Here is a 27,113-nt window from a genome sequence, read left to right as displayed (position 1 = left end):
GGGCCGTATTTTGCCCACCCCTATTCTAGAAGGTGCTAGATAAATGAGAAGTAGAACCTGATTGGTTGCTACGGGCAACATCCCATCTTAAACAGAACTCTCATCTTAGAAAATTTACCCCCAGGAGTGGCACTGCAGTGTCAGACAGGATGGCAAATTTAAAAAATAGGCCCCAAACAGCACATGATGCAAAGAAGAAGAAAAGGTGCAATGAGGTAGTTGGATGGCTAAGCTAAGCGACACAAGTGTGCGGCACAAACACATGGCCCATCTAGGAGTGGCACTGCAGTGGCAGACAGGATGGCACTTAAAAAAACTAGGCTCCAAACAGCACATCATGCAAAGAAGAAAAAGAGGCGCAATGAGGTAGCTGTATGACCAAGCTAAGCAACACAAGTGTGCAGCACAAACAACATGCAACGTGCTGGAATTTGCCCGGATGTAATACACGCACAATATCGGTGGCACAGGAGAACGTACCCCTAAACCACACACACACACTGCAAAGCCTGTAAAATGAATTTGGATAATAACCCTTTTATTTGGAGCTATTATAATAATATGCAGCACAGGTGAACGTACCCCTACACCACACAGGGCAAACCCTGTCAAAATTATTTGCATAATAATATAAGTAATGTATATAACCCTTTTATTTGGGGTAAATAATATACAGCACAGGACAACACCATTGGACTTATGCAGCACAAGACACCACCACTGGACTGATGCAGCACAAGACAGCACCACTGGACTGGACTTATACGGCAGTACCCTTGGACTTATACGGCAGTACCATTGGACTTATACGGCAGTACCATTGGACTTATACACCAGTACCACTGGACATATATGCCAGTACCACTGGACATATACGGCAGTATCACTGGACTGGATTTATACGCCATTACCACAGGTTTTATACAGCAGTATCACTGGAATTATATGGCAGTACCACTGGATTTATACGGCAGTATCACTGGAATTATACGGCAGTACCACTGGACTGGATTTATTCGCCAGTACCACTGGATTTATACTGCAGTATCACTGGACATATACAGCAATATCACTAGAATTATATGGCAGTACCACTGGACATATATGGCAGTACCACTAGACTGGCTTTATATGGCAGTACCACTGGACATATACGACAGTATCACTGGGCTGTATTTATACTCCATTACCACTGGATTTATGCGGCAGTACCACTGGACATTTACAGCAGTATCACTGGAATTATAAGGCAGTACCATTGGACATATATTCCATTTTCACTGGACATATATGGCAGTATCATTGGACATATATGGCAGTATCACTGGACATATATGGCAGTATCACTGGACATATATATGGCAGTATCACTGGACTTATATGGCAGTATCACTGGACTGGATTTATACGCCAGTACCACTGGACTTATATGGCAGTATCACTGGACATATACTGAAGTACCACTGGACTCATACAGCAGCACAGGGACACCACCACTGGTCTGATGCAGGACAACACAACACCACTGCAATGGACTGGACTTATACAGCAGCACTGTACATATGGCAGCAGAGGACACCACCACTGTGACTGGACTGATGCAGCACAAGACACTATCACTGGATTGATGCAGGACAACACAGCACCACTGGACTGGACTTATACAGGAGCACTGGACATATGGCAGCAGAGGACACCACCACTGTGACTGGACTGATGCAGCACAAGACACCACCACTGGACTGATGCAGCACAATACAGCACCACTGGACTGGACTTATACAGGAGCACTTGACATATGGCAGCAGAGGACACCACTGTTACTGTACTGATGCAGCACAAGACACTACAACTGTACTGATGCAGAACACAGCACCACTGCGCTGGACTTATACAGCAGCACTTGACATTTGGCAGCAGAGGACACCACCACTGTGACTGGACTGATGCAGCATAAAACTCTACACTGGACTGAGCAGCACAAGACAGCACTGGAATCGCCACCCCACTTTCCCTCCCGCACAGACACTGAGGACAGAGACACGTCCTCTCGCTACACTCTCCAATGCCGGAGTGAAAATGTCGGCAACACGCGGCTCCTTATATAGAATCCAAAACCTGCGACAATCCGACAGCAGGATGATTACGTTTTGCCTCGTTCTGGTTTCCGAGTCAGGCGGGAAAACCTGAGCCGGGCTCTGATCCGGACTCGAGTAGTGAAGTTCGGGGGCGTTCGGTTCTTAGAGAACCGAATTCGTTCATCTCTAATAAACACTCTTAATGGGGGAAGAACCTCTTTAGAAGGGAGTTACAAATTATAAAGATACTTAATGTAATGTCTTGATCTAGCGCAACTAATTATAAATCACATTTTCCTCATGTTACTAAACAAGACAAATCTTTTAATTTATATATTTTTTAAAAGTTTAGAGACCTACATCTTCAGAATAGGTAACAGTATATTTCAATTACCCAGTAATTTCAGAAACTCAGAAAAGTTTGAAACTCATTGATGTACTTAACTTTTATAAGTCAATTGCTGACACACCAGACATTGATTGACATATAGTAGTCTATACCCATAATTGTAATGTACTCATGATCTTTTATACATTCACCGGTGAGAAACGCATGTTGGTTCACTGTTCTATAATCTACTGTTAACTCTGTTAAAATGACTTTTTTGTTACTGCACTGGCTGCCTATGAGAAAGCAAGTGTGCGGAGCTAGTGAAATGTATATAGCACCACATGTTGAGGATGTTAATGTAGTTGGAGGCAAGGGAAGAGAATCATTTATCCTAGTCAGTTTTTATTTTCTGTAGAGGATTTAACTGTTCTGCTTATTAACCATAGATCATATTGCCAAGTTGGCAAACAAAATACATTTTACACATGATTATCTGTACTTAAAACTTTAGCAAAAGCTCAACAGTTTTGTAAAAGTTTCTATCTTGTTTGAGGTGTCACATTTCAGTGCTTTTACCTGGAAAGGAGCACATTTTATTGTGCCATCCCTCATACTTTAAACATTGACAGGGCACTCTGAAGGTATGCGTCAAAAATATAGGGGCATGGTCACCGAATAGTAACAATTCACATTACACCAACCAGTGGTTTTCGTCATTCACATTACACCACACAGTAGTACCTCTTATACACATTATACTACACAGCAGTACCCCTTATACACGTAACACCACAGTAGAGCCCCTTACACACATGACACCATGGTAGATCCAGGGCCGAAATGAGTATTTTCAGCACTGGGGGCAAGGAAGAAATTCTCCCCCCCCCAAAAAATAAATAAATAATACAAATAAAAATGAAAAGTTAAAAATAAAAAAGTAAAGGTAAATTTAAACTATGCTACGCAGTAGTGCAAACTTATTCTCATTACACTGCACAGTAGTACCTCTCATTAACATTCCCCACTAGGGAGAAAGAGAGATGGGAGAGAGGAGACTTGGGTGAGAGAGAGAGAAAGACAGAGGAGAGGGAGAGAGATAGGATAGAGAGGAGAGAGAGATATGGGAGAGAAGGATGATGGAGAGATGGGAGAGAGGGGTGAGGAAGAGATGGGGGAGAGAGAGGGGTGAGGGGGAGATGGGAGAAATAGAGGGGTGAGGGAGAGATGGGGGAGAAAGAGAGGTGGAATGCACTCCTACATAACCCTCCAATAGGATGTGTGGTGCCACGCCTACTGCTGCCGCTGCTTCTGTTGCTGCTGGGAGTCGTTTATCACCCCAGAGAGGAAGTTGGAACACCACTACTTCTTTCACTAAGCAATTGACCGTCCAACAGTCGTTTGAGGTTTTCAGAATAGACTGGAATGAGTGGAAATGAATTTAATGTTATTGAGGTTATTAATAGCATAGGAACCAAAAAATAATAATTCTGTGATTTTAGCTGTTTTTATGCTTTTTTCCAAAAAAATACAGATCCAAAACCAGCAGGGGTAGTTTTGCCAAAACCAATTCAGATCCAAAACACGAAGAAATATCCAGATCCAAACCAAAACACAAAACCCGAAAAGTGTCACACACCCTGACACTGTCTCTCTCGCTGGCACTGTCTCTTTCTCCTTCCCTCTCTCTATACCTGATAATGGGGGACATTCCGAGTTGATCGCTAGCTGCATTTGTAAGCAGCGCAGCGTTCAGGCTAAAAAATGGCAGTTCTGCGCATGCATATGCTGCGCAATGCGCACAGGCACAACGAACGATGCAGTTTTGCACAGGGTCTAGCGATGCATTTCAGTCGCACTGGTTGCCGCAGAGTGATTGACATGAAGTGGGCGTTAACTGACCGTTTTCAGGGAGTGTTTGGAAAAACGCAGGCATGCCAGGGAAAACGCAGGCGTGGCTGGGCGGGTGTGTGACGTCTGAATAGTCTGAAGTGATCGCAAGCGTTGGGTAGGTTTTGAGATACCCTGAAACTACACAATTTTTTTTTGCAGGCACTCTGCGATACAACCGTTCGCACTTCTGCTAAGCTAAAATACACTCCCAGTGGGTGGCAGCATAGCGTTTGCACGGCTGCTAAAAACTGCTTGTGAGCGATCAACTCGGAATGAGGGCCAATGTCTCTCTCCCTGGCACTGTCTCTCCCTCTCTCTGCCTGGAAAATGTCTCTCCCTCCCTCTGCCTGGTAAATGTCTCTCCCTCCCTCTCTCTCTGACACTGTCTCTTTCCCTGTCACTATCACTCCCTCCCTGATAGTGTGTGTGTGTGTGTCTCTCTCTCTCTCTCTCGCTGACTCTCTATTTTTCATTCTCTCTCTCCCTCCCTGTCTGTCTCTCCCTGACACTCACTCCCTGTCTTTCGCACTCCTTCCCTCCCTGACACACACTCCCTCAAACACCCTCTCTCTCTCTCCCTGATGCTCTCTTCCTCTCTCTCCCCTCACTCTCTCTCTTCTGCTCCCATAAGGAGGCAAGGGAGGAGGGGGGGGGGGATTTTCAAGATATTGCTATTGGGCCTTCAAAGATCTAGTTATGCCCCTGTGTATATGATGACATGCTGTTGCTATAATGTATCTATGTTAGGGATGAGCGGGTTCGGTTCTCGGAGCCAGGCTTGGGTTTTGCCGCCTGACTCAGAAACCAGAACGAGGCAAAACGTCATCATCCCGCTGTCGGATTCTCGCGGGGTTTGGATTCCATATAAGGAGCCGCGCGTCCCCACCATTTTCACACCGGCATTTCAGAGTGTACAGAGAGGACGTGTCTCCGTCCTCAGTGTCCTCTGTGTTAGTGTCTTGTGCTGTATTTGTCCAGTCACAGTGTTTGTGTCCTCTTGCTGCCATATGCCCATTGCTGCTGTGTTGTACTGCATCCGTTCAGTGGTGGTGTATTGTGCTGCATCTGTCCAGTGGGAGTGTCCTGTGCATCAGCCATCAGTCATTCCAGTGACCATACAGTCACAGTGTTTGTGTCCTCTTGCTGCCATATGTCCATTGCTGATGTGTTGTGTTGCATCAGTTCAGTGTTGTTGTGTTGTGCTGCATCAGACCAGTGGTAGTGTCCTGGCCATCAGTCATTCCAGTGACCAGGCAGTCACAGTGGTATATGCTGCTGCTATATGTCCACTGCTGCCGTATAATAATAATAATAATAATAATAATAACAACAAGTCCCTTACAGTGTTGCTGTGTTGTGCTGCATCAGACCAGTGGTAGTGTCCTGGCCATCAGCCATCAGTTATTCATGTGCCGCATATTGTGTTATATAACTCCAAAAAAAATGGAGAACAAAAATTTGGAGGATAAAATAGGGAAAGATCAAGAACCACTTCCTACTAGTGCTGAAGCTGCTACCACTAGCCATGACATTATTATTATTATTATTATTATTATTATTATTATTATCATCCTTTATTTATATGGTGCCACAAGGGTTCCGCAGCACCCAATTACAGAGTACATAAACAAATAAACAGGAAAACAGCAACTTACAGTTGATGACAGTATAGGACAAGTACAGGGTGAATAAACATAGTTACATCAGCAGATGACACTGGAATAAGTATCAGCTGGCAGAATACTGCTGGATTTGGTGCAGTTGAAGATTATTAAAGTAAGAAAAGGTTAAGCACATGAGGGAAGAGGGCCCTGCTCGTGAGAGCTTACATTCTAAAGGGGAGGGGTAGACAGACAGGGTTGACACAGAATAGGGTACATAGAGAGCGTGCAACAGAGAGTTAGGATGAAATTTGGCTGGGTTTGGTGAAGAAGTGGGTCTTGAGAGCCCGTTTGAAGTTTTGTAGAGAGGTGAAGAGTCTGAGGGGGAGAAGTAGGGAATTCCAGAGAAGTGGTGCAGCACGTGAAAAATCTTGGAGGTAGGAGTGGAAGGAAGTAATCCGTAGGCAGGGAAGTCTGCGTGCATTAGCAGAGCGAAGAGGACGGGTGGGAGTGTAAAGGGAGATAAGGTCAGAGATGTGGATGGGAGAGGAGTGGGAGAGGGCTTTGTAAGCAAGTGTGAGAAGCTTGAATTGGATTCTGAAAGGGAAGGGGAGCCAGTGAAGGTCTAGTAAGAGAGGATAGGTGGATGTAGTGCGTTTGGTGAGGAAAATGAGCCGGGCAGCAGCATTGAGGATAGATTGGAGTAGAGAGAGGTATTTGTCAGGAATGCCAGTCAGGAGGAGATGACAGTAGTCCAGTCTGGAGATGACCAGTGAGTGGATAAGAGTCTTAGTAGCATCCTGGGTCAGAAAGGGTCTGATCCTGGAAATATTTTTTAGATGAAAACGGCAGGTTTGTGAGAGGTGCTGAATGTGTGGTTTGAAGGAGTGGGAGGAGTCAAGGATTACTCCAAGACAACGCACTTGGGGGCTAGAGGAGAAAGTAGTGCAATCAATAGATAATGAGATTGTAGGAGGTGAGGTTATGCGGGTGCGAGGGAAGATGACCAGCTCAGTCTTAGACATGTTAAGTTTAAGAAAGCGCTGGGACATCCAGGAATAGGTAGCAGAGAGACATTTGGAGATACGAGTGAGGAGAGCAGGGGAGAGGTCAGGAGAGGAAAGATAGATTTGGGTGTCATCAGCATAGAGATGATATTGGAAACCAAAAGAACTAATGAGCTTACCTAGTGAGGACGTATAGAGAGAGAAGAGAAGAGGACCAAGGACAGAACCTTGGGGTACCCCTACAGTTAGTGGAAGTGAGGGGGAGGTGGAGTCATGGGAGGAGACAGAGAATGAACAGTCAGAAAGGTAGGAAGACACTGCCATCGCCTACTATTCCTATAGGAGAATCCACACATTGGAACACGGAGCACTCATTGAACTGTGAACCAGGACTCCACCAATTGCTGCCGTTGCTATACGAACTTGCATCTATGGGAGCCTCTTTAACCGGAACACAGACTTGGTAACCACATCCAATTGGATGAATTATTATGCACTTGGTCCGTATTCATGACTGTATCTACGCTTGGTATATTCATGCTAATTGGTGCTTTCATATATGCTAGTTGGTGCTAGTATTCACTAGGTCTCAAAGTCCACCAAAGATTCAATTGTGAGACATAGATTTTATGTTTATTCATTTCAGTTTGATATGTTTTTACTTGTATAAGCTTTTTTAAATTAACATTAAATACATATTGCTTAGATCTTACTGTGTCAATTAGCGCTGTATATTTTTCTTTATTTAGAAAGGTAGGAAGACAGCCAAGAGAGGGCAGTGTCACGCAGACCAATGGAGTGAAGGATTTGCAGTAGGAGAGTATGGTCCACTGTGTCAAAAGCAGCAGAGAGATCCAGTAGAATAAGTAGAGAATAGTGTCCCTTAGATTTAGCAGAATGGAGGTCATTGCATACTTTTGTAAGGGCAGTTTCAGTGGAGTGGAGAGGACGGAAGCCAGACTGGAATGGGTCAAGCAGTGAGTGTGAGGAAAGAAAGGAAGTAAGGCGGTTGTAGACAATACGCTCAAGGAGTTTGGAGGCAAAAGGGAGGAGAGAGATGGGTCGGTAGTTGGAGAGAGTGTTTGGATCAAGGGTAGGTTTTTTAAGAATAGGAGAGATGAGTGCATGCTTGAAGGCAGAGGGGACAGTGCCTGATGAGAGGGAGAGATTGAGAAGGTGGGAAAGATGGGAACAAGCAGAAGGAGAGAGGTAGCGGAGGAGGCGGGAGGGGATAGGGTTGACATAGACGATGAAATGCCATAGAGGGCATGTAAAATCCAAAAAGCCAAAGTTCAGTAAAAAGACCCCAAAAAAAGAAATTTAAATGGTCTGAGGAGAAATGTAAACTTGCCAATATGCCATTTACGACACAGAGCAGAAAAGAACTGTGCGTTCTGAGATGGTATCACAAATCCCCTATGGAGAGTCCAAATGTGTCGGCAGTTGCGATGCCTGACCTTCCCAACACCGGACGGGAAGAGGTGGCTCCTTCCACCATTTCCACACCCCCTGCAAGTGCAGGAAGGAGCACCCACAGTCCAGTTCCTGATATTGAAATTGAAAATGTCACTATTGAAGTACACCAGGATGAGGATATGGGTGTTGCTGGCGCTGAGGAGGAAATTGACAATGAGGATTCTGATGGTGATGTGGTTTGTTTAAGTCAGGCACCGGGGGAGACACCTGTTGTCCGTGGGATGAAGAAGCCATTTGTAATGCCTGGGCAAACTACCAAAAAAGCCACCTCTTCGGTGTGGAATTATATCTCCACAAATCCGGACAACAGGTGTCAAGCCATCTGTTGCCTCTGTGAATCTGTAATAAGTAGGGGTAAGGATGTTAACCACCTAGGAACATCCTCCCTTATACTTCACTTGCTGCACATTCATCATAAGTCATTGTCAAGTTGTGAAACTTTGGGTAAGAGCGTAAGCAGTCCACTGACATCTAAATCCCTTCTTCCTCCTGTACCCAAGCTCCTGCAAGCCACACCACCAACTCCCTCAACATCAACTTCCTCCTCAGTCAGGAATGTCAGTAGTCCTGCAGGCCATGTCACTGTCAAGACTGAGGAGTCCTCTCCTAACCGGGATTCCTCTGGAGGATCCTTGAGTGGTACGTCTGCTGTTGCTGCCACTGCTGTTGTTGCTGCTGGGAGTCAATCGTCATCCCAGAGGGGAGGTTGGAAGACCACTTGTATTACTTCAACTAAGCAATTGACTGTCCAACAGTCCTTTGTGAGGAAGATGAAATATGACAGCAGTCATCCTGTTGCAAAGCGGATAACTGAGGCCTTGACACTTATGTTGGTGTTAGACGTGCATCCTGTATCTGCCATTTGTGCAGTGGGATTTAGACAATTGATGGAGGTATTGTGTCCCTGGTACCAAATCCCATCTAGGTTCCACTTCACTAGGCAGGCGATACTGGGAATGTACAAAGACATCAGAAAAAGAGTCACCAGTGTCCTACAAAATGCGGTTGTATCTAGTGTCCACTTAACCACGGACATGTGGACAAGTGGAACAGGGAAGACTAAGGACTATATGACTGTGACAGCACAATGGGTAGATGTATGGCCTCCCGCAGCAACAACAGCAGCGGCACCAGTTGCAGCATCTTGGAAACGCCAACTCGTTCCTAGGCAGGCTACGCTAAGTATCACAGCTTTCCATAAGAGGCACACAGCTGACAACCTCTTACGGAAACTGAGGGACATCATCGCAGAATAGCTTACCCCAATTAGACTTTTCTGGGGATTTGTGTTATCAGAAAATGCCACCAATATTGTGCGTGCATTACATCTGAGCAAATTCCAGCATGTCCCATGTTTTGCACATACAATTAATTTTGTGGTGCAGAATCTTTTGAAAAATGACAGGGATGTACAGGAGATGATGTCGGTGGCCCGAAAAATTTTGGTCCACTTTCGACATTCTGCCACTGCGTTGCCGAAGACTGGAGGGCCATATACACTCCTAAACCTGCCCTGCCATCAACTGAAGCAAGAGGTGGTAATGAGGTGGAATTCAACACTCTATATGCTTCAAAGGATGGAGGAGCAGCAAAAGGCCATTCAAGCCTATACATCCACCTACGACATAGGCAAAGGAGGGGGAATGCACCTGACTCAAGCGCAGTGGAGAATGATTTCTGTCTTGTGCAATGTTCTCCAACCCTTCGAACTTGCCACACGTGAAGTCAGTTCAGACACTGTCAGGTCATTCCCCTCATCAGGCTTTTGCAGAAGCAGTTGGAGAAATTGAAGGAGGAGCTAAGATAGAGCGATTCCGCAAAGTATGTGGGACTTGTAGATGGAGCCCTTCATTTGCTTTGCCAGGATTCAAGGGTGGTCAATCTGTTGAAATCAGAGAACTACATTTTGGCCCAGTGCTCGATCCTAGGTTTAAAGCCTACGTTGTATCTCTCTTTCCGGTAGACACAAGTCTGCAGACGTGCAAAGACCTGCTGGTGAGAAAATTGTCAACTCAAGCGGAACATGACCCATCAACAGCTCCTCCTTCAATTTCTCCTGCCACTGGGGCTGCAAGGAAAAGGATAAGATTTCCTAGCCCACCCGCTGGCGGTGATGCAGGGCAATCAGGAGCGAGTGCTGACATCTGGTCCGGACTGAAGGACCTGCCAACGATTACTAACATGTCTACTGTCACTGCATATGATTCTGTCACCATTGAAAGAATGGTGGAGGATTATATGAGTGACAGCATCCAAGTAGGCATGTCAGACAGTCCATATGTATACTGGCAGGAAAAAGAGCAATTTGGATGCCCTTGCACAAACTGGCTTTATTTTACCAAAGTTGCCCCCCCTCCGGTGTGTACTCCGAAAGAGTGTTTAGTGCAGCCGGTAACCTTGTCAGTGATCTGCGTAGGAGGTTATTTCCACAAAATGTGGAGAAGATAATGTTCATCAAAATTAATTATAAATTCCTCCAGGAAGACAAGTACCAGCAATTGCCTCCAGAATGTACAGAGGGACCTGTGATGGTGGATTCTATTGGGGACGAATTAATACTCTGTGAGGAGGAGGATGTACACAATGAAAGGGGTGAGGAATCGGAGGATGAGGTCGACATCTTGCTTCTTTAGAGCCAGTTTGTGCAAGGAGAGATTGATTGCTTCTTTTTATGGTGGGGGCCCGAACAAACCAGTCATTTCAGCCACAGTCATGTAGCAGACCCCGTCGCTGAAATGATTGGTTTGTTAAAGTGTGCATGTCCTGTTTATATAACATAAGGGTGGGTGGGAGGGCCCAAGGACAATTCCATCTTGCACCTTTTTTGCTTCTGTTTGGGGACTATTTTTTTAAAGGGCCATCCTGTCTGACACTTTCGTATTTGTCCAGTAGTACTGCCTTAAATTCCAGTGATTTGGACGTATAATTCCAGTGATTTTGCCATTTAATTCCAGTGATTTGGACATATAATTCCAGTGGGAATTGTTTATGTCGCTTGGCTTAGTCATACAGCTACCTCTTCGACATCTTTGCATGAGGTGCTGTTTGGGGCCTAGTTTTTGAAAAATGCCATCATGTCTGACACTGCCATATGAGTCCAGGGGTACTGCTGTATTATACCAGGGGTACTGCCGTATAAGTCCACCAATTGAAGATTTTTTTTAAAATGACAGGGGCGTGCTTCGTGTTTGTGCTTAATACCGAGCCTAATACGAAGTCAGGAAGTGAGTGAGGACGATTAGCCAGCCTGCTGAAAAAAGAAACCGTTACATGGAAGAACGGCGTCTTTTGAAGTAAGCACAGATGTGAGCATCATTTTTAGAAGTATTAACACGTGAATATCTGGGGCACATCTATTTTGGTTACCAGGAGTATTTCACTTAGAGGCTTTAAAGAAACCTTTATAGGTTTTTCTCAAGTGTATGAAAGTAAGCACACATGTGAGGAGCCACTTTTATCTTGAACACCGGGGTGAACCTTTACAGATACCATCACACTTTCCCGAATCACCATAGTCTAAGGAGTCCGGGCAGAAGTCACCCTCCTTTAATCGATTCTTTCTGGAACTTCTACTGAACTTCTGTATACCATTTGTGTTTTTTTACATATCGTCTAATGGAATTGAATTCCTATGAAGACCACCTATTGTGAAATTCATGGACTCCTCTAATAGTTTTTACGGACAGTGACCACTACGGTAAAATACCACTGTTACTTTGACTTTGAGCCAATAGTAGGATCCCATCCAATCCTTTATTCATTCTGTTCTCAGAGAACCAAGCCCACCCAAACTTCTGGGATACATGGGCCCAAAGATTTCTGTTGCCAGCCCTGTATAAGACCAATAGCATGCCTGTCTTATGAGATAGGTTATGAATTCACACCTATGATTAAGAGACATCTGTAGTCTTAAACGTTTATGTGCCAGAATATTTTGGACATGCCTCTAAGATATTTATGTGGGAAACCTATTCTGAGCTTTAATATAAACGATGGACAATATTGTGCTATCAAAGCAATACAAGTCTTACAGTAGGGCCATTCATTTTGTGTGTGACATTGAACCACTTTCCCTCAGACAGGACTCACTTTCAAGTATTTGAAAGTGTTTAAACGTTGGGAAATTCTATAAAACTTCACACTAAATTTGAAAAAGTGACTTTCATTTTGTAAGCAGCCAGGTGTTCTCTGTATTTTCCCTTATGAAATAAATGATAAGTAATAAATGTATTTTGGTAACAGAAACACTTGTGTGTTATAAAAGCTAAAATTAAACAATACATGATAAATTGTGTGCTCTATGAGAACAGTTTCACTCTGCATCTCACTTGGACAGTGATTTACGGTAACAGAAAACTTTTGTGTGTTACGAAATAAGAGGGAGATTCCATCTGTTTTGTGAGTCTTTCACAATCCCATAAACATTCCCCTTGTTGCAGGTACTTCAGAGAAGATGCTCAGTCATGGCTAATATGGACAGGAAATAACAATGTACCCTTGTCATCACTACCAAGTGGAACAGATTCCATCACAAGCATTTGGTAACCTTTTTATTGAAGGTGTCTAGGACCAAATGTGAGTAGTTGTACAAATCAAAACTGTCACTCTCGTAAAGTCATGTTCTTAAGTATATAATGCTTAAAAAACGAACTTGCGAAATGTTATCTTAATTCTTATTTTTCCAGTTATTTTTTTCTGTGTGTTATTGTTACATGTTAATACAGTAGTTGTTATTTGTAAGGAACAGCGAACAAGCGAACAGTGCACTCATTATGGCTACAGGCAGTGCTTAAAGTTGTCCTAGAGAGGTGGTGGAACTCACCCCTTCCTTTCCCCACATGCCTGTGCAATAAAGGGATAGTGCACGCCACAAAAAAGGGCATGGTTTCAAAAAGAAAGGGGCGTGTTCACCCAATAGTATCCCCAGTTCAAATTATGCCGCACAGTAGAACAATCTTATTCACATTACACCACATATTAGTGTCCCTTATTCATGCTATAACAGACATTAGTGCCCCTTATACACAAAGCCCACAGTAGTATCACCCCAAGTACACATAATGCCCACAGCAGTAGTGCCCCTTATGCAATGCCCACTGTAGTGGTAGTGCCCACAGTTGTATTGCCCCTTATGTAGAGCCCATAGTATTGGTGCCTTTTATACAGTGCCCCTTATGTTACCAGGAGTGATTAGCATTGCTCTCAGTAGATATGCCCCCTGTAGTTATGCCCCCAGTAGTTATGCCCCCAGTAGATATGCAGCCAGTCAATAGTTATGCCCCAGTCAGTATTTATGCCCCATCAGTAATATGCCCCCAGTCAGTAGATATGCCCCCTGTAGTTATGTCCCCAGTCAGTAGCTATGCCCCCAGTCAGTAGCTATGCCCCCTCTAGTAGCGCCGCTAACACACACAAAAAAACAACCCACACAATACTCACCAGCCCGGATCCTGCTTACCGCTGCCCTCCGCCTGGCCGCCCGCTCCTTGGAACTATGGGAGAGATGTCATGGTGTCTCTCCTATAGCGCCGCACATCTGCACACTGCCTGAGCCGGAAGCTAGAGCTTAGGAGTGAGTTCCTGCCTCTGGCTGCCGTTGAAGGGAAGGAGCTGGGCGCCCACTGGTAACAAAATCTCAGCGGGCGCCTGGCATCTCCCTGCAGCTGTGGGGTCACATTCTGGGTTAGGTGAGCCGGAGGAGGCGGAACTGGTTCCATCTCCAAATAGAACTGACGGAATGCAGTTCCGTCCCATTCCGGCTCACTTTAACCTCTGGTTACAGGCATTTATTTACTGTATTAGTTTTTCTACCGCACACAAACTTTTGCCCACCCAAATAAATTACCATTCCGTCCTACTGTATATAGCGGCTATTTAGAATGTATTTTTGGTGATATTTATCATTGTAGACATGTTGATACATGGGCTCTTGGTGAGTGCTAAAAAGAAAAGTGATCTCTTAAGCAATCACTTTACTTCAGGGTGGATCTATCTGACCTTGTGCACATGCAGGGCCATCATTCCACACATGTCCGAGAGGTGATTAATGAAGAGGGATACCTTGCTGAAAATATATGCAAAGCCATTGGCTACAATGGGCCAACCTCCCAAAGTTTAGGTTGGTAAATTGTTTCAACTACAGTCACAGTTACGAGTAATGCAACTGTGGTATGTTGCGTTAGTTTGCCTAAAGCAGAAGATATCCTTTTAGCTTATAATAAGTCATGTTCAAATGTTTCTTAAAACCAACTCAGATTCCTTGTAAAGTTTGCGCCAATAATACACATTATGAGCCTGATTCAGAGGTGGCTGCACGCGCAGTTGGTTGATTCTGTGATTGGCATGCTTGCTCAGATTTACATAGTGTCCCATTTGTCACCGATCCGAGGTGCAGATTCGGATGGTGGGTCATTGGATTTTAGTGATCGTACCTGGGAGGAAACAGAGGTGGCTAAGCAGTCTCGGGTGTGTCACTGAAATTATCTCCAGAGACGCTAAATCTTTGAAACATGAGGCCATACATGGATGGAGAGACAGCACCTGCTTTTAGGTTGGTGCAAGTTTCGATGATATGACCAGTCTAAAGATGCTCCGAGACAGAAAATCAAACTCTCAAAATGCTGCAGGTGGGCATCTCAGGTGTTAGAAAATTTCCTGCAGCATTAGCATAGGCCATAGAGCTACTGTGGCTAAATACACAGCCATGTCTGCATCTGACTCAAAATCAGGCCCTATATGATTCTAACAAATAAAATGTAGCATACAAACATTGCTCTGTATTGTGTAGTTTCCAAAAGTACTAAATTCAACACATCATTGGACGTAGAACACAAGGAAACATCAGCCATACCTGAATGGGCAGGTATCATATCATATCAATTGTAATATACACTGTATCAATAGTAATACACACTGAAGTGACAAAAGTCATGGGATAGGTGCCTGGTATCACGTAGGACCCCTTCTAGTCCGGCGAAGTGCAGCAACTCGACATGACATCAATTCCACAAGTGAATGTTAGACCTCTGGAGAGATGTTGACCCATGTCGTCTTGATAGCTTCCCACAGCTCCCTCATATTTGTAGGTGCGAATGGACCTATCCACTACTTCCCATAAATGCTCGATTGATTCATGTTGGGCGAATGTGGTGGCCACACTATTTGTTGGAATGCTCCACAATGCTCCTTGAACCAATTCTGGACAACTTGGGATCGATGACATGGTGCATTATTCTACTCGAATATTCCATCATTGTGGTTGTACATGAAGGGCTGCAAATGGTCATCAAGCAATGCTACATAGTGGTTATCGGTCAATGATGTGTTCAGGCAGACCAGAAACCCAACCCATGCCATGTGATAACACCCCACGCCATTATGGAACCACCACCAGCCTGTGCGGTACCTTGTTGAAAGCTAGGGTTCAACGCCAAAACAATTGGAACTGTTACTCATCGGACCACAGCACATGTTGCCAGTCCTAAAGGGTCCATTTAACAATGTCACAAGCCCAGGTTAGCCACTGTGTATGGTGCCGTAGTGTTAACAAGGCACTCTGGTGGGTCTTCTGCTCCCATATCCCATGGAAGATAAAGAACAATGCACTGACCTGTTAGATATGTGTCTGGTACCTCCTGCATTGAATGCAGATGTGATTTGAGCCAGTGTTGCTTGTTTGTTACCATAGACAATTCAGTCCAGACGCTGCTGATTACGATCATTAAGCACCCATGGCCAATCACTGTGCTGTCCACAGTGGGTGGTAATGGCATCCATGAGGTAGTCTCAGTACACACGTGACATTGTAGATTGAGGAATGTTAAATGTCTACACAACTTTTGGAAAATGCAATGCCCCATTCATCAGGCACCATGACCCGTTCAAACTGACTCATGAGATGTCAGATTACAACCGATACAGGTCTAGGCATTTCCAAGACATCACAGTACGGTGGCCCCACCTGCCATACCCTTTACATACTGCCTCGAGTGGTGGCTTCAGAGGTGGAGCTGCAGGTCAGTTCAAATTTCAAATAGGGGAGCTACACCAACTGTCACCAACAGCTATTTCAAACTGACACACTGGCAGTTGGTGTTCCTCCCCTATTTGAATTTCAAACTGAGCTGCAGCCCCACCTCTGGAGCCACCCCTGTTGCTATCCCATGTCTTTTGGCACTTCAGTGTAACCATATGAAAAACCACTGAATTTGCTGTATAGGAGATTACCTAATACAGAGAGATTACAGACTTTTAATAATTTTCACCTATTTACTATATTGTATTATATATTTAGCTGCCCAAGTATTTTAGAGACATTAAGGAAGGTTAATTTTTAATTGACTGTACATCCTGTATAATGATCAGTTTGTGAGATCCCTTTATAGCATTACTTCCTCTTTTTTCTGTTTTGCAATTCTGTTTAATACTAGGTGCGGCTCCTTTTATAGGAATATTGATATACTAACTATAAGAAAGAATGATCATAATATTATTAAAGTCTGTGCAGGGAGTGGTTGGAAACATTCAGGCATGTCTTGGCCATTTTGGGGGAGTGTACCTTCCTTCAGCTGCGAGCTCGTATGTGCAAACACATGGCACCTGTGTTGCTACTGCCATGTCCAGTCTGCATAGCCATAGGCCGGCTCTTAAGCTTAATGTTCCTCGTTTATGCTTATAGGCTGCGAATTTGTGCACAATTTTGAATGAGTTTGCGATGGCTCCGGTGTGCGTCTTTTAATTCTGCGCAGCAGCTTCATTTGCTAACATTAGCAGCTCTGTAGCCTAAATAAATGTATTAACATACAATGCTTTACTTTATTTTTCTTATAATTAATCATGTCATGCATCTGACTATGTACAGTACTGTAGTTCAATTTTTGAAAAAAGTCTGACTTTATTAAAGTCTGTTCCTTTCTTTTAAACCTTTTAAAGTTTCCTTAAATAAGAATCCTCCGTACTAACATTAAGCATCTTCTACCCATCATGGGCACTTTGTCTTCATATATTTTTCACTAATCCCTTTTTTGACATAAAGAGCCCATCAAGTTATCTTACTGGTCCATTGAAAAAGTTACAATTTCACTGGACCAGATGCATAACTTGGCATGGACCACTCATATCCCTCCCTTTCTTTACTTTATATGAACTGCAGCCCCTAGCTCATTGCTGTCTCCTTCCCCCTCCCCTTGCAGGGAGAAGTTATTCCATGAGGGGATCAGCTTACCAGTTGTCTCCAGAGCTGTGGCTGAAGCAAAGCTTCTTGTAGTGAAACAACTAGAGACAGAAAGGGAGAGAGATTAGTGCCTTGCAGAACTGCCGTGTTGAGATACTGAGACACAAGTGCATCTGCTAGCTATTAATATTTGGCATAAGGATTTTCTTCCTCTAGGATAGTTTTGACATTGACTTGATAATCATGTTTGTCAGCTACTTGATTTTAACTTTCCTCTCCTTTCAAAAAGCAATACTAGCAAGACCTGAGGGAGAGGTAAGTCACAGTTGGTCTAGTATGTTGTCCTTGTTAAGACTTAAATTAGTCGTTAGTACCTGATTTTAATTTGTATTGCATCTTTTCCATGTAGTAGAAACAGTGATTTTAAATGCAGACTAATACCACTGATTTAGAGTTTGGCAAAGTTTTGTTCATCCCTAAAATACACTTTTATACAATGCAATGCAATTTAACCTGCAGATATAAAAAATCTAATTATTGCAAATTGATTTATTTTCTTCCTTTCTCTGATTTTTATATTTTAACATGTTTGATGTATTTTACCTCGTGGAGAGTGGAGTATATTTGCACGGGTTGTGACATTTGTTTATGGGCTAATAATTTTGTGATGTTATAGACTAATTGTGATGTTTTGTTAGATAATTGGTGCTGGTAAGAGAATGAAATAATAGAACAATCAGCAGTTTAATGACCTGAAGCTGGAAATATTATTTACAGTACTGAAACATTGGGGCAGATATATTAAGCCTGGAAAAGGGATAAAGAAGTGATAAAGCAGTGATAAGTGGAAGGTGATAACGTACCAGCCAATCAGCTTCTGTCATATTTCAAATTTGTAATGATTGGCTGGTGAATTATCACCTTCCAATTATCACTGCTTTATCACTTCTCCAGGTTAATACATCTACCCCATTGTCACCTGAAACGATTCATACAAAAACAGGTATAGACTGTGAAGCTGATGCAGTTAGCTATGGGTTAAATTTAACTGATGCAGGTAGCTATGGGTTAAATTTAAGAAGAGTACAATTTAGGGATAAATCAGTACACAGTTATGTTACTGTGAATTAAATATGTTTCTTTTACATGTCCCTGTTATTTTGTACAGTGTGGATGATGTTAGAGATTTTAGATTTGATGAGATATACATTTGTTATGCTTCTATGCCAGTAGAGTAAGTTAAAAACACATGCAGCTAGATGAGCTACTGTACTAAGTCATGAACTTTCTGCTCACAATCATGTATCAGAAATCTGAGTCTCACTGACAGTACTGCATCAAATTGGTCCTCTGATTATGTAGGAAGGAAGTTTCATGCTAACATTGGTAGTAAACTTTTTAAAGGCTTCTTGGTTTTTAACCTTAAACCTACTTTAAGGCTAAAATACTATCAACACCAATCTGTTTGTACAATTAGTCAATTTTGACAAGATATGTCCGTATACTGTCAGCCTAGAAGTCTTTTTGATGCTCTGAAAAACAGTTATTGTTGCTTTCAAAATCTTGAGTAATATTTTGCTGTATACAACAGGTATATAGTAGACACACATACCACCAGTTGTAGTATAACCATTAGTTGGTAAGACAGTACTTGTTATGAGATCCAGAATCAGAAACTGGTCTGTATCCATAATGAAATGCATGGCAGACAGTGACATCTACTGCCACCAATGTGTACTTTGAACTAGTCACATGTCTAATTTCTGGCGTCACTTTGGACAGAGTGTAATGCTTTGTACTGGATGTGTGTATGCTTTGTAAGATTACAACTAAGGCTGGTATACCATGGGAAAATGAAAGTGTGCTAGACTGTGTAAAGTAGTGTGTTACCATGGTCATCCAATCAGATATAGCTTTCCATAGCATACCTTGGACTGAAATCAAAGGAAGCCCTGCTGGTGGGGTGCCACTACTTTAAGGCAGTATATATCAACTTTTTGAGACAAATGAATTAGCTGTGAGTCACACTGAATTGTCACATCAAAATGTAAGCATTATTGGCTATTTTGTGGTTTTAGCTAACCAGTAAAACACAGCCATAACCAATCAGTAGACATTGCAGACTTCCATCATTTGTTGGTGACCATTGGACAAAACAGAACCCCATTCAGGTAACCATAAAGAGGACATATCTTACGTCAACTATATAACTTTGCGCTCCATCGGATCATCAGCATACCATGTTGTTGATTAACATATCCTGAAAAGGTATATTAATCCAAAATTAGTTATAAATTCATGTATTAACTATTAATAGGCATGTCTGTATGCACTTATATAACTGTATTGCTCTTACTACCCTGCGCTTGTCTGGCAGCATTACACTCAACCTCGTTTTTTAGCCTCTGTGGTCTGATATTACAAATGTCCAGCAGCTGAAATAATCATATGATATTTGTATCCAGCACCTGAGGTATGGTTTTTGCATTGAGAAGTTCAGCAGTACCTTAATACCCTGTCCGTGCACAGACCACGGGTAGAGGTAGCGTCCTTACAATGAGACCACTTGTTCTTTGGGACCGGAGATTTTTCGCTGCGGCACTCAAGCCCCTAGATCCAGGCTATGATATCCAGGATCCATGTCCGATGTGTACATACACCAGGCAAGGTCCGGCTATAGCAGCGTCTCAATGCAGTGATCCAGTCCACGGTCAGGAGGGAGTGTGCTGCTATGGGTGGGGAGAACAGGAATCAGCTGTAAGATGTAGAAGTGTTTCCAAAGGTCAGTGCAGAGGTCCCTTAATGCGTTTCTCCGTTATAACGCTCTAACAATTTAATCAGTAATACCTTCTGATGAAACTGTTAGAGCGTTATAACGGAGAAACGCGTTAAGGGACCTCTGCACTGATGCTTGGAAACACCTCTACATCTTACAGCTGTTTCCTGTTCACTAGCAAAATACACGCCAAACTCACACTTGCAGTACTTGGAGCTTAAGATGGTCAAAATTAACATTGGGGCCCAGGGGCGTTTTAACAGAGGTGGGGACACATGTGCAGACTCCGGGTGGGCTCCCTCCTCTGCACGGCGCAGTAGTCTCTGGCTTTGCGCTGGAGTCTACTGCGCATGTGCAGGTCTCCGGAAACATGGCACCCACCATGTTCCAGAGATCAATTTCAGTACTGCGCATGCTTGGCGGCCATTTTAGCTGTGATTTTTGCAGCGGCTGCAGTTACCAATGCGGGACTCTGGAAATGTAAATATTAAAATATGGGTGTGGTGTTAGCCCCCTTTTACCCAGGGGCCCATGTGCCCCGCACACATTGCTCCCATTATAGAAATGCCAATGTTGGGGCCTCTATTTGAATGCATGGGGGGCTATGTTTTTTCCTTAGTGTTATAGCTTTCATTTGTGCCTTTAGTGGTGCATCTTTTAAGAAACACAAGTTTAGAAGGAGCTTGTTCTCCCTAATAGTCAAGATCCTAGAGGATTGTCCCTAGTTGAACTACTACAGTACTTTTAAAATGACAAAATGCCATTTCTATTTATCTAATAATACATTAGGACAATTTAAGATTTCAGGAATGGTGCAAAAATATATACTGTACATAGATTCATGGCCAAGTTCCACCAGTTTTGTATATGTACAAATCAAAAAGATGAATGAATTTGACTAGAACCATTGGGACTAACAGAGCTGGTGCAAGCACAACACAATGTTTGGAAATTGCTCAGTTTGATGTATTTACACCATGGGGTCATGAAATTAAAAGTAAAGAGACAAAAAAACAAAATGTATAAAAACTGCTATATAAACCCTTTGTTGCTCTATATTTTCTAACTCTTGTTCTGAACCTCTTAAGCATGTTTTGGGCTGTCACATGCATACATCAACATCTGTAATTTGATTATGCAGAAAACATACAGATAATACTTTGGAAGCGTTAATCCATCAAATGTTTAATTCTTAGAAAATATGATTAGTTATTTTATATCTACTATCTCAAAAAAAGAAAATCTACTGAAAATGATCAAAAAAGTGTTTACTAAATGAAATTGTAGGTAATTGAACTAAAATCAAATATGTGAATTTTTGTTTTCTATACACCAGAAAGAAATACTTTGTAGTTTTCAGTTTGACATATTTATTAAGCTGCAGGTTTAGAAATAATTAATTGGTGATACTTAATGAATGTTACGGTACATGCCTCCTTATGTATTGTCGTCGTCGTCATCGTCATCATCATCATCATCATTATATTGTAATTCATCTTCTTCTTCTGTTAATGTGTGGAAGTTTTATGGTGTGGGAAAAGTAAGTTGTCTTTGTGGGGGTTTTGTGGTAGTTTGGTTAAAACTCCAGGCAAAAACTACCACAGACCCAACATAAAACAGATGAACATCGATGGTGGCCTAGATAACTCCATTAAAACTGCTGAATAATAAATGTATATGATCATAGAACAATAAATACTATTGAAACAAATTGAGGGTGCCCCCTGAGTGTGTAGATTTCAGGATAGGGGGAATTGGACACTTTAGGGCAGTATTCAATTCTTTCTGTACCCTTCCACACCCTTTCTGTTTCTGCTGAATGGCATTGTATCATCATTTTAGCTCGCTACCCCCGGGGTAGCGAGGCTCCCTAACCCTTTACGCAGTTAAACCTGATTTATTTGGGCCCCGATAATGAGGATCACTTTAGAAAGGAGATTGGGCGTGATATATCATTTGAATACCGCCCTAAGTATCCCACACCCTGGTTCCGCTTATTTTTTCTTGTTGTAGTGTCATTATCATGCAATGGTGCAATCTACTTGCCACTGATGGTGGACTTGTAAGTATAATATATAAATATAATGCCAAAATTAACGAAAGGTCAGATTTTTCTTATTGGGTATCCAAAACCCTTGACATCCGAGAGCCAATAAGATGCCGTTTTGAGTTCCGGTAAATACGAGTAAATCTGAGCCTGCACATCTCTAATAATATATCTTATTTGATCCCCAAGTGCACATCACTTTTGAGGAATAAGTACAGGATAAGTCCTACTTATTCTTAACACTAAAGGGTCAAATGAAGAGCAAGTTAGCAATTTGTTTACTTCAGTATTAGCGGTACAGAGACAGGAAGCTTATGCTGAAATTTGTATTTCCATAGCAACTGGGAAAACTCATTCTGCTTAATTCCTGATATGCTGTACAGCTATCATACTGTATATAATTTCACAACTCATGATTACACCAAATTTAATGAATCTCAAAACAAAATATTGTGCAACTTTCATATTTTCTAAATGTACTTTGTAAGAAAATCTTTATCACCCCCTACCTGCAAATACAATTCATAGATACTATTAGGAGAAAATGTAAATCAGCTCAGCAGTAGTATGTTACCACATGTTACAGTAACTCCAGGAAGAAAAGGCCATAAAAAGAGTTACAAGCTAATCTGGAAAGGAATTGTCACAGTAAATGTCTTGTAGGCATATATGTTTTTTACTCTAGAGCCTGTAATGCTTAACATATGGCATGCACACTACCTTGCTCTTTTATAGTACTGTGGAAACTTAGAACTGGCATAACCTTTCTGCGAGAACCAGTTACTCTTTAATGCTCACATGGGTATTCAAGAAAAACTCCTTTTATATTTAATGCAAAAATGCATTGCGTTATTGCAAAGATATTTGTATAGTATTCTGTACTGCAGTCTGCCTGTACATTCAAATACATATAAATGTATGTTCATTTCATCAATAGAGGTTCCTTAACACTCCCAGAAAACTGTCTGTTCAAATATCAATAAGCAGTTATTTTATAACTCTTCTAAAATCCTTGTAAACCTTATTTCTACAGGAAAGCTAGAGTGTCCCTGTCCCTGATTATTGTAAAGGACCAAAAAGAACATTAATAAAGTCAAATGAAGGGGACCATTTAGTTTCGGGTGATGCCTACGACCTAGTGCATGCCTATGCCACACTTACAGTAGCCCTGAGATTGTGTAGTTTAAAATGCACACCTAAGGGGCTGTGAACAAAAGTACACAATTTTAGGGCAAATTGGGGAGGATTTGATGAGCTGTTGAAGGCCTTCCAATGCTGTGGCAGCGTATCACATGCAACTGAACTAACCACCAGGGCGGGTGTAATGGAGTCTGAGTTCATCCTGACATTTTTTTTAAAGGAGCAATAATTTACCTGGCATCATTATGCCTTGTAAATGACTGCCCCTTTAAAAATACATCCGAGTTCAGCCGGCATCCCGCACGTCAGGTGAACTTGAACTTTATTACATCCCACCCACTATAAGTTTAATTGGCTTGTGGCATCAGAATGCACTACTAATATGTTATAATAGTAATTTTAAGGGGACTCCATCCTAGAGCTAGATTTCCTCATCCTCCTTCCTATCCTAAATAGGTACACTTCGAGGGTTTCATTATTTCAGAGTATGATGACAAATGTAATGTCTGCTTCTCTCTGACAGACAGTCAGTGTAGAACATTGTAATGTCGACAATTGGAATTATCAGATGCCAGCCATTAAATCACTTTTCTAGTTATTCAATGCTGTCAATTACTTTAAAGCTTTTCATGGCTTTATGCCGAGAAGTAGTCACCATTACAAGCCCTGGCACTGTTTCAGTTTGCTAGAATTTATTCAGTTTACAATATTTTGTAGCAAGACCCTGGCTGGCCTGCTTACAGTTCTTTAACTGTTGGATTACTACAGGTTGCCTTTGTCTGACAAAGATATACTGTAAGAGATCATTTCAGTTAGGTTCACCTGTGCCAGAAAATATTACTACTGTTCTACGCCTACCCTTCCATGTTTATTGTGTCAGCAAATATTAAGCGTTCATGAATAGAGATTCCATCTGGTTCTGTCCTTTCCACTCAACACCTTGTTACTCTGTTGTTCTGTAGCACCTGATCTCTCTCTAGGGACCTGTGTGATTTGCAGAATCACAGACTGCTCAGCTCTTTTGCTTCAATGTAGAAGGGTGTAGAGCATTGTGTAAATTTATATTCAGATCATACAGGAGAAAGTCACGACTCGATGAAAGACATTAATACTTCATAGGTTATTCCACCTCTATGAAAATAAACTTTCGATTGCATTACATTATATAATACTTTTCAGTTTATTTATTTCCTAAAAGTTTATTTTGTTTAACTCGACTCCACATCTCAGTAAGACACTGGGTATGACGCAAATAATTCCTACTGTTGTTTAAAAAAGGCAGAGAGAAGACTTTGAAGTTTTGGAAAAATGTGTTATTCCATGTGAAAGGTGATTTAAAAAGTACTGGACAGTTTATAGATTTTTGTGTGTGTGCGCATTCCCCCTAACTGTTCCAATTTCAGCAGAACAGTTGTCTGCTGTCCCACAATGGCCTATGGGCAGGGGAAGGGGGGGGGGGGGGCGAGAGTGAGGTTGGGGAGCATTTGAATAGTTCAGGGAGGTGAGCCCTTAGGGCAGCCAAACTATGCCCCCAAATGACAAAAAAAGGGGACATTCTGAAAGGCTGGCCTTCCTGCCGAGACTATGCACCCATCCAACCAAGACTGCAACCAGTTATTGGACCCATGCGCCTTTGGCACACGGGGTCCTGGTTTACATTGATCATTTGTTGGGAGGTATGGTGAGTAGCATGTGTTTATATAATTTTGTATCTAAAATACTCACATTGCATTGTTCTAAAGGCAAACCTTGGGAAGGTTTTATAAGGAATTTCCATGGAATAACATGTAAGTATTATATTTTGACAGTAGTTTCTGATATTCTAACCTTGTCATATGCAGCTTTTACTTTTGTAGATGACAATTCAAGATGATCGGTTCCCCAAAAATCTGAATCCAGCCAAATTTTGTGTATTCAACCTGAACCAAAACCTGGACCGGATCCCCTGAGGAGACCTGATCCAAACTAATTCCTGTTTCAAATCTTCCCGCGGTTCGGAATATGTATTTTAAACCAGATTTTAGCTGTTTTATCAGATTTTATCAATGATTATCGATTTTAAAGGGAACCAAAATCCAAATCCGAACCAAAACACCTGAGGGTGGTTTTGCCAAAACCAAAACACAATAATGAATTAAAACCAGAACCAAAACACAGGGGTCCACACACATCTCTAATGACAATGATCCAGGTACTCTTGCTGTACAGGGAAGAACATTGCACAAGGTCATTAGTAGCATCTAAAAAGCTAGTTATATGAACATACTCTATATAAAAATTATAGTCACTCATGTGGAAGTTTCAAAGTTAATGCCGCAGTGCTGGTAACTCCCAGGAGAGAACCATTTGGCTGGGAAGTTATAAGAGACACACCATAGCGTCCATGCCTGTAATCCTAAAATGATGGATCATGAGTGCTAAAGCTGAAATTGATGGGCTGGAGAACATAGAATTGTGAAGCACTATGTTGATGTTCATAAGTAGGCAACCAATATAAGACCCTATGAAGCACCAGCAGAGAGAAGAAATGCTAACTGCTCATGCAACGATTGGCAGGAATGAGGTCTTTATAAAGGCTCCATTCATGACTTGACCTCTAGCAAATGCTGATTGCAGTAAAAGAAAAGGAGTGTGTAGTTGTCAGTGATGATGGTACACTGCCAGGGCCAGATTAAGTACTGTGGGGGACTGAAAAGCTGTGTGGGCCTTCCAGACACATAAATAGGAACATTATACTTATATAGGCTAACTCATTACACTTTGAGAATATATGTATTTTTGTCACTCAGATTGAGAAAAGGGAAAAATTTTGATATGGATCTTTTTTTTTCCTTCCCTTCATTTGAATGTATACTCATCTGTAGGTATCACTTATTTCAGAATACCATTACTCTGTATTACTTATCACCACACACACTGCACCCATTATAGATACGCCACTGCTTGCTATGTAATAATACTCACGTCATCAGACCTCTCCCCCACCTCCAGTGTTTTATCCAAACTACTCCTAGTTATTATCCAAAAACTCTTCCTTATATAATTGTCATCTTGTACTTCCTGCCATTCCTCTTCACCCTTTCATGCATTGTATTTTTTTTCCATTTGGTCCAGTAATGTAATAATGCCACACTATAGCTTAAACAGCATACTGTTCTGCTTCTTGGTGGAGGGGAGTCTGGGACACCAAGACTGCAGTCTATTCATCCTACCCATAATTCCAGGAGCTGTACACTGTAGCTGGTATTGTGACGGATCCTTGCAGTTGTAGGTCACACTAATAACAATGAAGATTTCTGTCTATTTTAGCTATATTATAGTGCAAGTTAAACAAATAAGACCACGGTACCAGAGTCTTTGAATACAAAGCCTTTAAATACTGTACTCAGTGGAGCATTACCCTTCTCTCTTTTCTACTTGCCAATGCTTTCTCAATGTTTAATTCACACTCTCAGCCCACAGATCAGGGTATGCACCACTTATGGATGTCACCTTAGGACTGGAATTGTATAATACTTAACCCATTGAGGAGTAACCGGGGTCATTCTAAACCCCACAAACGTTCTGAGCCTTCATAATATTCCAAGCAGTAGAT

At 42.2% G+C, this 27,113-nt stretch overlaps 1 protein-coding gene across 4 annotated transcripts in view; it reads left to right on the top strand.

Annotated features, from left to right (window-relative positions):
* The window catches only part of THSD4 (thrombospondin type 1 domain containing 4), a 1,279,073-nt gene that overhangs the window by 904,765 nt on the left and 347,195 nt on the right, over positions 1-27,113 (top strand). The window contains exon 1 of one of the 4 annotated variants that reach the window (XM_063926207.1): positions 17,586-17,870. The exons of the other annotated variants lie outside the window; for them this stretch is intronic. Within the exon in view, the coding sequence (XP_063782277.1) occupies positions 17,799-17,870 (72 nt within the window). The 5' untranslated portion in view covers positions 17,586-17,798. Of the gene's footprint in view, positions 1-17,585; positions 17,871-27,113 lie in introns of those variants that run through there. 4 annotated transcript variants of the gene reach the window in all.

Source organism: Pseudophryne corroboree, chromosome 6, assembly GCF_028390025.1.
Source record: "Pseudophryne corroboree isolate aPseCor3 chromosome 6, aPseCor3.hap2, whole genome shotgun sequence".
Lineage (NCBI taxonomy): Eukaryota > Metazoa > Chordata > Amphibia > Anura > Myobatrachidae > Pseudophryne > Pseudophryne corroboree.
This window is presented reverse-complemented; position numbering and strand designations above follow the sequence as displayed.